This window comes from Raphanus sativus, chromosome 9, assembly GCF_000801105.2.
Source record: "Raphanus sativus cultivar WK10039 chromosome 9, ASM80110v3, whole genome shotgun sequence".
NCBI lineage: Eukaryota > Viridiplantae > Streptophyta > Magnoliopsida > Brassicales > Brassicaceae > Raphanus > Raphanus sativus.
The window spans coordinates 10282835-10298661 of NC_079519.1; the positions used below are offsets into that span (position 1 = coordinate 10282835).

At 32.5% G+C, this 15827-nt stretch overlaps 1 protein-coding gene across 1 annotated transcript; it reads left to right on the forward strand.

Annotated features, from left to right (window-relative positions):
* The first annotated feature begins 9975 nt into the window (after positions 1-9975).
* LOC108826171 (transcription factor SPEECHLESS) lies at positions 9976-13255 on the forward strand. The gene is made up of 3 exons (XM_018599554.2): positions 9976-10764; positions 11051-11644; positions 12861-13255. Exons 1-3 carry the CDS (start codon positions 10357-10359, stop codon positions 12924-12926), a joined length of 1068 nt encoding a protein of 355 aa, XP_018455056.2. The 5' UTR covers positions 9976-10356; the 3' UTR covers positions 12927-13255.
* The last annotated feature ends 2572 nt before the right edge of the window (positions 13256-15827 follow it).

Genomic DNA, 15827 nt, shown 5'->3' on the forward strand with positions numbered 1-15827 from the left:
AGTGGTAAAATACTATCATTGAGGTCATTAGGGTTATTCTCATAGGCGAAAAGCCTTACAATTCCACTACGGAGATGACGAAAACGGTATTGCACATTCGTTCATTATCCATCATATTTATTAAAAGATATTTAGTTACAAAATAATATTATTACATTCTTCAACGTTATTTATTTGTGCGTTTATTATCCATCAGATTTATTAAAAATATAGCTACTCTATTAAAATAGAGTCCTGCTTTTTATCTACTATACAGAAGTCTATGTTAGACTAAATCTGATTATTAATATGTTTTATTAGGTTAACATACTAATTTACATTTTAAACATATTATGAACTAAAATAGTGGGCTATTAAGTAATAAAAGAAATATTTTTACGTAAATGATAAAATGCTTCTCCTACAATATAGGACATTTGTTTATATTTGACATTCTATTTTTGTAACAACCGTATTTCATTTAAATATTTCTATAACATGTTATATTGTATTTATATTAATCATGATTTCATACTTAATAAACTAATAAAATGTTATCATTCAGCTTTAAATGATTCTACTAAAATTGACATATATTATAACAATAATAATAACAACCTCATTACTCTAATCATCTCACCGATAAAACAAAATGATTAAAATAATTGTAACTAAACCGATAAATATTAAATTTTTGTATTACACAATCAACATTTACATCTTATAATCTAATTTAATCAAATTATAATACATATTAACAACCCTAAACTTGCTTCAACTAAATTTCTAAACCGATTTTAATAAAAACAAAAACATGCAATTGTTTGTATTGAATTGATAAAATAAACATAAAACAAAAAAGTATCTGCGTTTTAACACGGATTAGATTCTAGTTAGTCTTACAAATGACCATCCCGCGCGTATATTCCAATATATATATTTGTAAAAGTTATAATTACTCTTAGCAGGACCGACTCAACATAATTAAGGGCCTTTGGGCAAATTTTTTTTTTTTTTTGACTTTTGGTTATACAAAAAATTTTTTTGACCACATAATTATTATTTTAACATTTTTTACACAAAAGTGTCACTTTACAATTATACTGAATTTGAACTGAAAATTAATTGTAAACTGCATTGATTTTATAAGTAAGTTTATTTATCTCAAATACTATTGGTCAGAGAGGTGTAATTAACAACAATTTACATATATTTCTGTCATTTTCTTAATATGTGTAAAAATGTCAAAGTGACACTTATTTAGAAACGAATGGAATAATTTTTTTTATAATTTCTAATATTTTTTAAAAAATTGCATAAGTCAAGTAAATTTTTTTATATTCACATTTTTAATACTACATAAATTAAAATTTATTATAATATATATCAAAAAGGTAAAAAAAATTGGAGTGGACTCTCGAGCGGTCGCAATGTATACATGGTATTAACCAGAAAACCAGACCATCTAGAATCCACGGTCGACATAGTAAATGAAAAGATGAAACTGCACAAATAGATAATATTTTTTAAATCAAAATTTATGTAAATGTGAAAAGATAAATATGTATATGAATGTGTGCATGTGGATGGATGAAGAAGTAAATCTCGGGCACGGAGAAGGCGTGTCCGATCATTGAAAGCCGCCCGCCATCTTTATTATAGTTGGTTCTCAAGTACTGGTCTCTGCTCAACTTGCAGATACTTTGTTTCATGAACTAACTCTCTTTGTTCTCTCATTCTCAATTATTATATTTAAAAGGGTAATAAATTTCACCAATTATACATTCCTTTGGTTTAAAAAACATGCATTTCTTTAGTGACCAATTATACATTCCTTTGTGTTTAAAAAACATACATTTCTTTAGAGTCTCGAGCTGTTGTTTGTTTGTTTTTGATTAGTAGTTATTGTAAGTGCAAAAATGACACCACAATTAAGTAATGCAGAAGGTAAATCAAGAGAGACAATTACACAAGCACACCCAATAGCTTTATTAGAAATCGCCTTTTACAACTCAATTACAAGTTCTGCTTAATCAGCCTCGCTAGCCTGTTAACATCCTAACAGCTGCTACTGAACAATTCCTAAGCTACCCGCTTATGTCTCTCCACCGTTAAGTACTTCCAAGCGCTTCCAAGCGCTTCTCTCTCTCTATAAGATCAACCTCTGTGTCTCTGTCTCTCTACAGACGACCCATAGCTATCTTATATAGTTCTCCACGTTCCCGAAACCCTAGTCTCCAAGGAACCACAATATGGACATCTTCCATATTAATAAGTGCAACTTTCCTTTTCTTGGAATGCATTTATTCCTCTTCCTTTAAGTCATAAACTTGCTCTCCAAGTTTATTCATCTTTGCCTTTTCTCCAAGATACTCCCTTGCTCTCCAAGTCTACACGACTCCAGCTCAGCATCTCGACTCCACATGGTCTTCACCACTCACTACGACGTCTGCTTCAGCAACTACGTCAGCGACTACTTCAGGGCGGACATCTTTACATCAACAATCTCCCCCTTTTAGCTTTGTGTGCCGATCAAAGCCAACCTTCTTCTGGTTCAACAACCACGTTCCCCACCTGGAAACTTCTACGCCAAATGTGCTCTTCTCCCCCACGAGATGTGCACCACAACATGCTTTTCTCCCCCACGAGACAAGCATCATCTACTTCAGGACGTCCATCACTATGCTCTTCTCCCCCACGAGATATGCACTCCTTAGACCACGTCATCATTCTCCCCCTGCTTGATTGCATACTAAGCTAAAACAGATGCTTAGATGTCAAGCCTTACAGACAAACCCGTCTGCTACTCCATGCGAAATCATGATACAGCCTCTGCTGCAGCGGAATAGATTACACTTACTGCATCACGATCTGACGCACCTGTCGAGCTACCTCTCGACCCACTTCTGTTGAGGACCAGGCTTCCTTCATGCGTCGTCTCTTTGACCATGAGCCTCTTCTCAACCACCCCGAGTGCCCTCTGCACTCGTTGCTATAGCTTTGGAGTGATTTCCCTATCACCCTCCTGAAGATCCTCTCGCATCACTTCCTGACGCACTTCGATCTCCTTCCCCTTTGTGCTACAGACAACTCTGTGTCCTAACTCCAGACTTGATGCTTCTTGATCTTCCTCAAGATCACTCCTACCAGAGTTGCATCCTTCTTCTGATATCTTCTCCTTGATCTCATCAAGTAAGCCACTCTTGGCTACAGACACCTCTTCAACCCTCTTGGGTTTAGTGAACGTCTTGTTCACCCTCTTGGTCATGTTTCTGCTCTTCTCACGAGCAAAACACTCCACCTTCTTGTGTCCAACCTTCCCACAGAACCAGCAGCACATCTGATGTTGATTCTTCTTTGGCCTGACACAGTTGTTGATGCACCGATCAACCTCCTTCCTCGTACCAGCTGCACACCCATGCTTCAGAACCCCCTGTCTGACCTTCATGTTGCTGCACTGATGTATCACTTTCGGCTTGTTACTCACAGCCAAGCGCTGTAGAACTTCCTGCCGCACTTCTTGTCGTACGTCCCGACGCACTTTCTGGCAAGCTTCTTTGGCTCCACTTTTTGATGTGCTCCCATGCACGAAATGTGACAGCCTCTTCTGTACTTCCTTAGTACCCTCAGCTCCTCGATATCCCAGACCCCAGTTCACCATGGCTGGTTGTCTCATCGAGAGTATCTTATCCAACTCCTTGGATCCACTATTGAGCATCCTGATCTGTTTGCGATTCTCAGCCAAATCACGTTCCAGCATCCTTGCTCTATCTCGTTCCCCAGAAGCAACTTCTCTCAGGTTGCTAACCTCCTTCTCCAGAGACTCATTCTTCTCATGTACAGCAGCAAGTTCTTCAGCAAGATCTTCATACTGCTCACGGCTTTGCACCAGATCGTGTTGCAACCTCAGATTCTCGTTCTTGAGATTCAACCACTTGTTGAGCATCACGTGATAATCCTCAGAGTCTGTAATGACATCTGAATCTGAGGATTCACTAGATCCCTCCTTGCGTGCACCAAACGCAACCATATTCTTCACTACCTTTTCATCTTCTTCAGACTCTGACTCGTCAGACGGCTGCGATGAAACTCTTTTATCCTTCCTTGAGTTTGGACATTCACGCCGTGTGTGTCCAACACCTCTACACTCAGAGCACTTGAGCTCTCTTCGTTGTACCAACGGACAGTTAGCCCTTATATGACCAACTCCTTCACACTCGTAGCACTTGAGACCTTCTCTTCTTCTGCTACTGTCACGATCACCTTCCTGGCGACCAACCTGATTTCTCCCACCTGAGAAATTCATCCTCTTGCCAAAATTCCTAGCCAACATGCCCACGGCATCTTCAAGCTTCTGAATTTTCTCTGCATCCTTGTCAACTACAAGGACTATACTCCCTGGCGTACCTCCTGATGTAGACACCGAGCCACTGCCTGTCTCCATCTCTTCCGCCTTCAGCATACCCACAACCTTGTCAAACTTGAGCTCATCCGTGTTTGCAGTCATATTTAGGACCGCCTTCTGAGCTCCAAACCTTGCTGGAAGACAGCGTAACAACTTCTTCACCAGCTTCTTCTCCTTGTACTTCTTTCCAAGTACACATGCTTCATGCGCCATAGCACTGAGTTTGGCACTGAAGCTCGCCACCGTATCCGCATCTGACCACTTCAGATTCTCAAACTGCGACCCAAGATGATCCAGACGTGTCCTCTTGACACTATCATCTCCTTCAAACGAATTCAGCAGGATCTCCCAAGCCTCTTTAGCTGAAGTACTCCCCTGAATCAGCTGGAACTGCTCTACTTCAACAGCTCCGAAAATCGTCGAAAGCGCCTTTGCATTAAACTTTGATGCATTGCGCTCTGCCTCTGACCAATCCTCCTTTGGCTTAGGCTTCTTCCTATCTGCTGTGACTATGGTAGGCTCCTCCCAACCTGTCTCCACAGCTATCCACGCATCTTCATTGATTCCTCGAATCAACTGCTTCATGCGAGCCTTCCAATGACCATACTGGTCCGCCTTCAACACGATTGCCTTCTGCACAGAAATAACCGTGTCCATCTTCACCTCTAGGATCACACCAGTAACTTAGGTGACCCGCTCTGATACCAATTGTAAGTGCAAAGATGACACCACAATTAAGTAATGCAGAAGGTAAATCAAGAGAGACAATTACACAAGCACACCCAATAGCTTTATTAGAAATCGCCTTGTACAACTCAATTACAAGTTCTGCTTAATCAGCCTCGCTAGCCTGTTAACACCCTAACAGCTGCTACTGAACAATTCCTAAGCTACATGCTTATGTCTCTCCACCGTCAAGTACTTCAGCCCCTGCTTCAGCACGACCCAGAACACTTCCAAACGCTTCTCTCTCTCTATAAGATCAGCCTCTGTGTCTCTGTCTCTCTACAGACGACCCATAGCTATCTTATATAGTTCTCCACGTTCCCGAAACCCTAGTCTCCAAGGAATCACAATATGGACATCTTCCATATTAATAAATGCAACTTTCCTTTTTTTGGAATGCATTTATTCCTCTTCCTTTAAGTCATAAACTTGCTCTCCAAGTTTATTCCTCTTTGCCTTTTCTCCAAGATACTCCCTTGCTCTCCAAGTTTACACGACTCCAGCTCAGCATCTCGACTCCACATGGTCTTCACCACTCACTACAACGTCCGCTTCAGCAACTACGTCAGCGACTACTTCGGGGCGGACATCTTTACATCAACAGTTATCGACGCCAGTTCTTGCCTTCTTAATTGAAACTACATGAAGAATATACTCAAAGTTTCGTTATATCATATCACAATAAAATAAATGTAAAGCCTTTTGTCAAAAATAAAAATAAAAAAAAATGTATTTCCATCGATTTTCTTTTTGTCTTACTGATGTCAAAAGTATTATAGAATTATTGATTTTGATTTACGAAATAAATAGTGCAAGACAAAAGTGTACGAATATTAAAAGCATGTCATAGTCTCCATATATATATATATATATACTAGGTGTTTTGCCCGCACATGCAGGCATAAATTTTTTATAAATACTTATTAGTTTATGTCTTATTAATATAAAATCAGCATAATAAATTATTATTTATGTTTTTAAATAGTTAAATCAAACATCAAAATATTTATATATGTCAAATACTTTTAATCAAAATATATACTTATTATTGTGTTAAAGTTTTTTAAAACACTCATATCTTAGAGATAGTTTAGAAAATATATTTATATTTTTATGTTGACTAATATTTAATAATAAGTGTAATCTATTCCGCTGCAGCAGAGGCTGTATCATGATTTCGCATGGAGTAGCAGACGGGTTTGTCTGTAAGGCTTGACATCTAAGCATCTGTTTTAGCTTAGTATGCAATCAAGCAGGGGGAGAATAATTGTTTTTATTTATATAGAATATTCATCAAGGCTATTATTTAAATTAATTATTTAGTGACACAGCTCAAAACAAATAATACATCAATGATAATTTAGCTTAAACTTAATAAGAATATGACAAATAAACAAAATTACCTAAAATCATGGAGAACATGACAACTAAGCAAATTTACTTCATAAATAATAGTATAGATATATTTTTATATATGAACTAGGTGTTTTCCTGCACCATGTGCAGTAAAAAAATTTTAAAATATTTTTAACAGATAAATATAAATTATATTTAATTTTTATTAATATTATAAATTTTCTTTTTCTTATCAATATTTTAATATAAATTTGATTTAACTGAATATTAAAATTAAGATAAAAACAATTTTGTTTATTTTGAATTATATTTAAGAATGTGCATGTATATATTTAAAATTATAATCTTAGATAGATTTTTCTATCTATTTATTTTAATTAAATATATTAAATAAATATGTAAAATTTCATAAATTTCAAAAATTAAAATTAAACAACATTTATAAAATCTATAGATGTATATAAGAAACTAATGATTTTACGATTTAATTTGATTTTATGATGTAATTTGATTTTATGATTTAGTTTTTATAATTTTCTAAAATATGTATATATTTTTGAAATATTTTTAATTTAAATGATATTTTGAAATTTGAAATTCCATAATTGAATATATTTATTTTAATGATGATTTATGAGTTATTACCATAAAAAAGTACAAAAATATAAATCAACAATAAATGTAATATATGAGTTATTACCATATTTTAAAAATTTTACCAAAAATATAAATTAACATTAAATATAATTTTTCATGTCATATTAATCTATAAGACATGTCATCAATTTTAGTAGCCATGTCATATTATTTTGTGAAAATGATTGTAGAGAAGACATGTGGCAAAATCACTTTTCAAATATAGTTTAGGGGATGTAAAATTTCATAATTGTCAAAAGATTAAAATTAAAAAATATTTATAAAATCTATAGATATATATAAGAAATTAATGATTATACGTTTTAATTTGATTTTATGATTTAATTTTTATAATTTTCTAAAAATATGTAATATTTTGAAATATTTTTAATTTAAATGATATTTTGAAATTAGAAATGCCATAATTGAATATATTTATTTTAATGAAGATTTATGAGTTATTACCATATTTTAAAAAAGTCTAAAGATATAAATCGAAAATAAATGTACTATATGAGTTATTACCATATTTTAAAAAGTTTACCAAAAATATAAATTAACATTAAATATAATTGTCCATGTCATATTAATTTATAAGACATGTCATCAATTCTATTAGACATGTCATATTTATTTTGTGAGAATGATTGTAGAGAAGACATGTGGCAAAATCACTTCTCAAATATAGTCTAGGGGATAACATCTTGGATCCGCATCAAATCTCAAACTAATATCATACATGCATAGTTAAAATTTCGTTACATTACTATGTTTAATATAAAAAATTGGCCATTTACTATAGGAACCATCTCTTCTTCCAGTTTTTCTGTTTCTAGTGTTCGTTTTGGTTTGATGCATATATACGATCTAGTTATTAAAAACAAGATGTAGTTTTCATTCTTTCATGGATATACATGCATAAGCACTCAACTAAAAAGAAACACCCCCTTACTTCCTTAACTGATGTTGTCTTTCAATCATCGAACTCTGTTTTTATATCTTGATCTCTATTAATCGAGCTAGAAACAAACCATAATTAAGGAGAATAGATCGACCTCTTACTAAAAAAGACATTGTCAGGTAAACAATATCTGACAGCCAACACATTAACTTCAAACCTAACGTCTACCTGATTTTTTCTTGGCTCCATCTTCTTAAAAATATTTAATTTTCTAAAACATTTAATTGGATTATTATCGTTGAAAATTACATATACTAATGGACAAATATTTCAATTTTTGAAAGGGAAAGTTCAAATGAAGGGTGGCTCCTCGAGAATCAATTTTGATATTGAAGAGACAAATTGAGGCACGACTTTGATATAAACCGATTGGGATTTTCAAATTTTGGAAGTAGAAAATAGAAAAAAAAACAAACTAATAATAGAGCGTATAGAGTATTAAGTGAACTGAAAAGATGGAACAAAGAGGAAGAAAATGGATTTTTAGAAAATGAAGAAAATATGATTATAATTTTAAAGTGAAAGAAATTGAGTAAAATATTCAAAAATAAAAAAGTTTGAGTGTGAAAGGTAGAGAAAGCGAGTACGAATTAAAAGGTTAAATAATAAAAACATAGTAATTTTAAAAGGGTGTATGCACAAACACCAAACATGTCAGAAGGTATTTGCCAAAAGTCAGTTTGATTACGATATTTATTAATGTTACCTTGGCTAAAAGGCTAAAACTAGTGAAGGCCAAGTATGTGCTGACCGCTAAGTGGAATAATTGTAGTGTCTAACTTTGTGTAAGTTAGTTTTTGTGAATAATTAATACGAATGTACAAACATATCATTCAATTGATTGTCTCACGAGCGAGGGCGCTAAAATAAATGTGAATTCAGTGAATTTCAAATATTTTTTTCTTCCCTTCTTGTATATGTCTACTCGAAAACAGGGAATGGTCGGACCATTCGCAACCCATATATACATGTAAATTAAATACAAAAGAACGTACATATCCGTGTTTGTGTGCCTTACATATTTGTGTGGACCAAAATTAAAAAAACAATTAAACCGAATCTCGTGATTAATGAAAACTTTTAACCCAAAAAATCCATAAAATAGGTTTCTATGGAATTTATGTAAATTTCCCTTTGCTTATATGAACCTTTTTCTCTCTAATAAAAAGTATACGATAAGTGTACCCTATATATGTGTATATTTATATCTTAAACAAAAAATATTAAATTTTTAAAAAATAACAAAAAAAAATGAGGCCAATTTTAACGACGTTAACATCACCTTCTAACCTTAAACCCTAAATCCTAAACAAAAATTATAGATCCTAAATTTAAACCATAAACCTTAAATACAAACCCTAGACGCTATAAGATTTAGGTTTAGATTTACGGTTTGAGTTTGCGGTTTAGAATTTGGGTTTATAACATAGAGTTTGGATTTACGTTTACACCCTAAACTATAAACCATAAACACAAATCCTAAACTTAGACGCTATATGATTTCGGTTTAGGTTTAGATTTACGGTTTGGGTTTAGGGTCTAGGATTTGAGTTTAGGATATAGAGTTTGGATTTTGGTTTTAGACCCAAACCATAAACCCTAAACACATACCCTATACTTAGATGCTATAGGATTTAGGTTTAGGTTTACGGTTTAGAATTTAGAATTTGGGTTTAGAGTATTCGGTTTAGGTTTAGGATTAATGGTTTGGATTTATGGTTTAGGATTTAGGTTAAAATTTACGGTTTGGGTTTAGGGTATAAGATTGAATTTAGGGTATATGGTTTGAATTTAGGGTTTAGAATTTCAGTTTAGGATTTAAGATTTAAAATTTAAGATTTAGGGTTTAGAAGGACGATATTAGTGTCGTTAAAATTGACGTCATTTTCTAATTATTTTTTAAAATTTAATATTTTAGATTTTTTTATCCGTGTGACATTTTGATTGGTTATAGAGATAAAAGTGAAATTAAAGGTTCAGTGTGAACCAAAGTTTTGTTCCACCAAAAAACCTAGATTCTCCCCAAACTTCATCCAACGGCACAACTGCAATAAATAGCCCTATCAAAATATAATACTAATAAATATTGAAACTGGATAGCTATGGTTTAGTCCTCGATGAATGCGAATCCCTAATATTTACTCCTTTTAACTCTTTCAATTTCTCTCTCTCAACTTGATATGTCTCTCTGCGTCTCTTTCTTTCTCTAAATCTTACTTTTACTTTACATTTTTGTATACCAAAACAACAAACGAGGAAGAGATAGAGAGAGGAAGAGATATTTCTGGTCACGATGCAGGAGTCAATACCGGATTTTCTTGAAGAATGTGAATTTGTGGACACTTCACTAGCCGGAGATGATCTGTTTGCTATCTTAGAGAGTCTTGAAGGCGCTGGAGAGATATCTCCCATGGCTGCATCTACACCTAAAGATGGAACCACAAGTTCCAAAGAGTTAGTAAAGAATCAAAACTATGAAACTTCATCTCCTAAAAAGAAGAGGAAAAGACTAGAAACTGGGAAAGAAGAAGAAGAAGAAGAAGATGAAGAAGACGAGGATGGAGAAGGAGAAGAAGAAGACAATAAGCAAGATGGGCAACAAAAGATGTCTCATGTAAACGTGGAACGTAATAGGAGAAAGCAAATGAACGAGCATTTGACCGTTTTACGTTCTCTTATGCCTTGTTTCTACGTCAAACGGGTATATATTCAATAAATCCAAATATTTTCTTAGTCAGTACTTTGCTGTATGAGTTGCCATATATATATCATAGCCTAACTACTATTATAACGTTTTGCCTTTCAATGTTATTGGTATACCTAAAACATCAATTACAACAAATCTATCATATCTATGCATTCTTAATATTAATGACAATTATTTAGTGCCACTAGTCATCTCCTTTTATTTTATTTCTTTCATGTCGCAATGTGAGAGAATGTTCATAGTGACTTATTATGCTATTTTCCTTGTATCACAATAAAAGGGGGACCAAGCATCGATTATAGGTGGAGTTGTGGAATACATAAGCGAGCTACAGCAAGTTCTTCAATCTTTAGAAGCCAAGAAACAACGTAAGACCTACGCGGAAGTCCTGAGCCCGAGACTAGTCCCAAGCCCTCGTCCTTCACCGCCTGTTCTAAGCCCACGAAAACCGCCTCTTAGCCCTCGTATCAGCCACCATCATCTCCTTCTCCCTCCCATAAGCCCTCGAACCCCTCTTCCCACAAGCCCATACGGGACCCATCCTCCGCAACTACCACTCATCCCACAGCCTCCTCGTTCTTACAGCTTAGGGGACCTACCTCCATACTCCCCAGCTTCATCTTCTTCCTCTCCTTCAGTCAGTAGTAATCATGAGAGTAGTTTGATAAATGAGCTTGTTGCTAACTCAAAGTCAGCTTTAGCTGACGTGGAAGTGAAGTTCTCAGGAGCTAATGTGCTGCTCAATACGGTGTCGCATAAGATCCCAGGACAGCTTATGAAGATAATCGCTGCTCTTGAGGATTTGGCTCTCGAGATTCTTCAGGTTAACATTAACACCGTCGAAGAAACTATGCTTAACTCTTTCACCATCAAGGTACGCACGAATAATCATCCTAACTAAGTTTCACTGATTTTGTTGTTGCTCTTGTAATGAGTCTAATATATGTGCGGGTGAAATGGTAGGGTGGGTATTGTTATAATAATAACTAGATTATGACCCGCGCTTTAGAAGCGCGGAATATTTTTCGATGAAAATTTTTACTAATAACTTAACAAATATTTTGGTAACTTTTAAAGAGTGTATTTAAAATATTTTTGCATTTAAATCAGTGTTTCTAAATTTAACCCGATTGTGATTATACCGGTTAATCCGGAGATCTCACAATTCAATTTAGGTTTTTAAAATATTCATATTAACAAAAATCACTAAAATTCGAGACTAACCGATTGAACTGATGGATGACCAATATGTAATCTAATTTGATTTAAATTGTAATAGTTTCATAATTTGTAATCTTATAATCCAAATTTTAAAGTTCATTATTTTGCAATTTATGAAATTATGATGTTTCTACAAAATTTTAAAGAGAAAATGATAGATATAAAATATTAAGATTAATTATTGTATTGTTTGGAAACATTGATAGTAGTATAAAATATATTGTTTGGAAACATTGATAGTAGTAAGAAATAAGTATATTGTTTGGAAACATGGATAGTAGTATAAAGAAAAGAACACTAATGATTTAATGTAGGTTTAACTGTAAAGTATAAATGTGTATTTAATTTAAAAACTTACAAAATAAATGTTAGGTCCAACAGAATGTTTCTGTTTTAATAAGATAGATTCATTCAGTCACATAAATTCATACATAGTTTATAGAAATATAAGAAAATCAGTGTAAGATCTTACCTACATCGTGTTACACATAAATGCACACAAACATAGGGCCGGGTATGTCAGATTGCTCACAAGCATACAAAATAGCTAGACCGTTCTTTGTTTTATTTATTTTATACTTACAATTTTAGTAATATATTTTTTACTTTTATTCCTAAAGTATAACTACACTTGTTCTCATATTTTTTCTTTTGTTCCAATAGTTTGTTAACAAAATCATTCGTTAATATATTCTCTATCAACGTTAAAGAATGTCATATTTCAAGCTGATATTACTGTTTTTGCTATTGTTTAGTTTATACATCAGGGAAGAGAGGATAGTTTAAATCGAATTTAGATAAATGATATCATATTGAATGACAATGATCTATATATATATATATATATCTCATTGTTTTTCTTGTGATAGATTGGAATTGAGTGCCAACTAAGTGCAGAAGAATTGGCTCAACAAATTCAGCAAACATTCTGCTAATAAATGAAGGATTAGATACATCTTCAACATAAACTCTAACAAGCGATCAGTACGGACTCACTTTCTCTCCTTACCATCCTTTTAATTATCTCCAAATATTTCTACAAATATATTCATTTTGAATAATATTGTTGATTAAAAATTAAACAAATATTATTAAGTATAACCAATATAAATGAGGTTAAACAAACTAGCTTAATATTTAACACCTTCCTCGCATGTTTTCTCTCTGTAAGCGTAGAATTAGGTAACAGTACTCCTACCATGTAACTTTATGCTTTATTATATCAAGCGTTGTAGCTGTAATTGCTTATGAATGAACAACGGTGTATGAGTTTCTCGTGGATTTTCCTTGATCTCTTTCTTCTTCGTTAGTATCGGGTATTCCTAAACGAACCAAACGAAATTGACAACACTGCGTGTTCAAAGAAACTCAAAAACTAGCTAGAGATCAACACAATAATGTAGTTTTGGAGCAAACACAAGTTATATCTTAACTTCTTAATTAATACTCCCTCTGTTTTTTAAAGATACATATTCTATACTTTTCACATATACTCCCTCTGTTTTTTAAAGATGTATGTTTTGGTGTTTTCACACATATTAAGAAAACACATTAACTATACATCATTTTTAGAAATTATCAAATTCCAATGCATTTTAACCAATAGTCTTTCAATAAATTCAATCAATTTTATTGAAATTTGCAATTTTTGTATAGGAAACATAAAAAAATACATCTTTGTGAAACAATTTATTTTTCTAAAACATCTATCTTTAAAAAACAGAGGGAGTATTAAGAAATCATATTAAAAATGCATTGATTTTTGTGAATAACAATTTTTCATAATCTTTAACCAATAAAAATCCAATAAACACAATTAATTTTCTTGAAGTTAACAGATTTTCATTAAATAATACACTGAAAAAGTAAAAAATATATCTTTTTAAAACAATTTTTTTTTCTACAACATGGATCTTTAAAAAACAGAGGGAGTATGGATTATCGTGGCTCGAACTTAAATTATGTAAATGTATACTATGCCGTACATACATAAATCTCTGGTTTCACATTGTTTTTTTAAGCAACTGAAATTATATTAAAAACTTAGGAAGAGTTTAGTCGAGGGGCAAGCTCAGAGAGGGTTCAGAAAAAACAAAGTGGGCCTCAAGGGCATGGAGAAAAGTGTCTTTTCCGACTCCAACAATTTGTACTGCGCCTTTTTAGACTCAAACAAAAAATAAGTGCTAAATACGACCTAAAATAAAAACAAATTTGAATTATAGACATGAAATATTAACCGGGTACATAAAACCTACTTTGACTAAATCCCTTTTTTTTTTTTTTGTCACTTGGGGAAATTTCACACCCAGGAATCCCTGAAGGTGGAGTCGAACCCCCCGGTGCCTTGGGTGCCATTTAGCCACTAGACTAAGGCTGACCCGGCGACTAAATCCCATTAGTCAATCGTTTTTCAAACAAAACAACGTCGTTCTGTAATAGTAGATTTTTTTTAAAAATGTGCACTTAGTAGGAATCAAATCTTTGGCCCACAGATAAAACACTGAATTGTTTACCACTATGCTACAGCACTTCTATCATTCATTTATTAGATTTTGATCTATATATTCTAAACAAAATTATTTTTGTTTACAAATTTATTTAATTGCATCAATAATTTATATATATATATATATATAGTTGTTTTACAGTTGTACACATGTAGTAAAACTAAAAATACATTTCATAAACTATTCAATCTAATTTTAAGATGACATTTCTCAAATATTTATCTAATTTTAAAATTTAAAATTTTAAAAATCTTTATATAACAGTGATTATAATTTTTTTGTCAAAGTAAGAACTTAAAATTTAAAATAAACAATGTACACAAATCTAAATAAAATTATATAAAACTTAAAATACATAGACTATAGATGTAATTATTATATAAAACTTAAACTTAATTTTGGTTGCAATTTTTATTTATTATGAATTATAATTACATCTCTAATCTATGTATTTTAATATTTTATAATTTTATTTAGATTTGTGAACATTGTTTATTTTAAAAGTTAAGTTTTGATTTTAAGAAAAAATATAATCATTGTTATATGTAGCTTTTAAATTTTAAATATTTAAAATTAGATAAATATTTGATAAATATCATCTTAAAATTAGATTGAATTATTTATCAAATGTCACTTTAGTTTTATTACATATGCAAAATTGTAAAAAAACTTTAAACATTAATTATTAATGCAATTATAACTTTTATTAAATAAAATTTGTAAACAAATTCTTTTCCTTAGAATATATTATCAAAAACCTACTTATATTTTAAATCTAATAAATGAATTGTAGAAGTGTTGTAACACAATAGTAAATAAATCTGTATTATATCTGTGAGACCAAGGTTCGATCCTACCAAGCACATATTTTTTCTTAAAAAAATCATTACTTAAAAATAATGTTTGACTAATGGGCTGTTAGTCATGATACGAATAGTTGGGGTTGAGAAAGACTTTTCCCTAAGGGCCTTCTTACCTAAGAAATAAGTCTCTCTGTTCTCAGAATTAGGTATATGCTGAAAGAAGTGGATACAAAAACAGAGGAGATACAATTGATGTCTTTGAGGACACCATAGATTTCTTTAATCTGTATGTTGCTGTTAATTGCTTTAATGAGCATTGAACAATCGGAGAAGACGGTGATGCTGGAGATTTCCATCTCTACTGCCCTTTCGATTTTTTTTGGAAAAACTAGGGTTTCAGCCATAAAAGGGGAGACACAATTGATGGTTTGGGACCTCGATCGTTGGTATAGAGGTTGGACCCCGCTTAGGATCCAAGCTATTCCTCCTCAGTTCGTGGAAGCATCCCACGATAAAAATATATTGT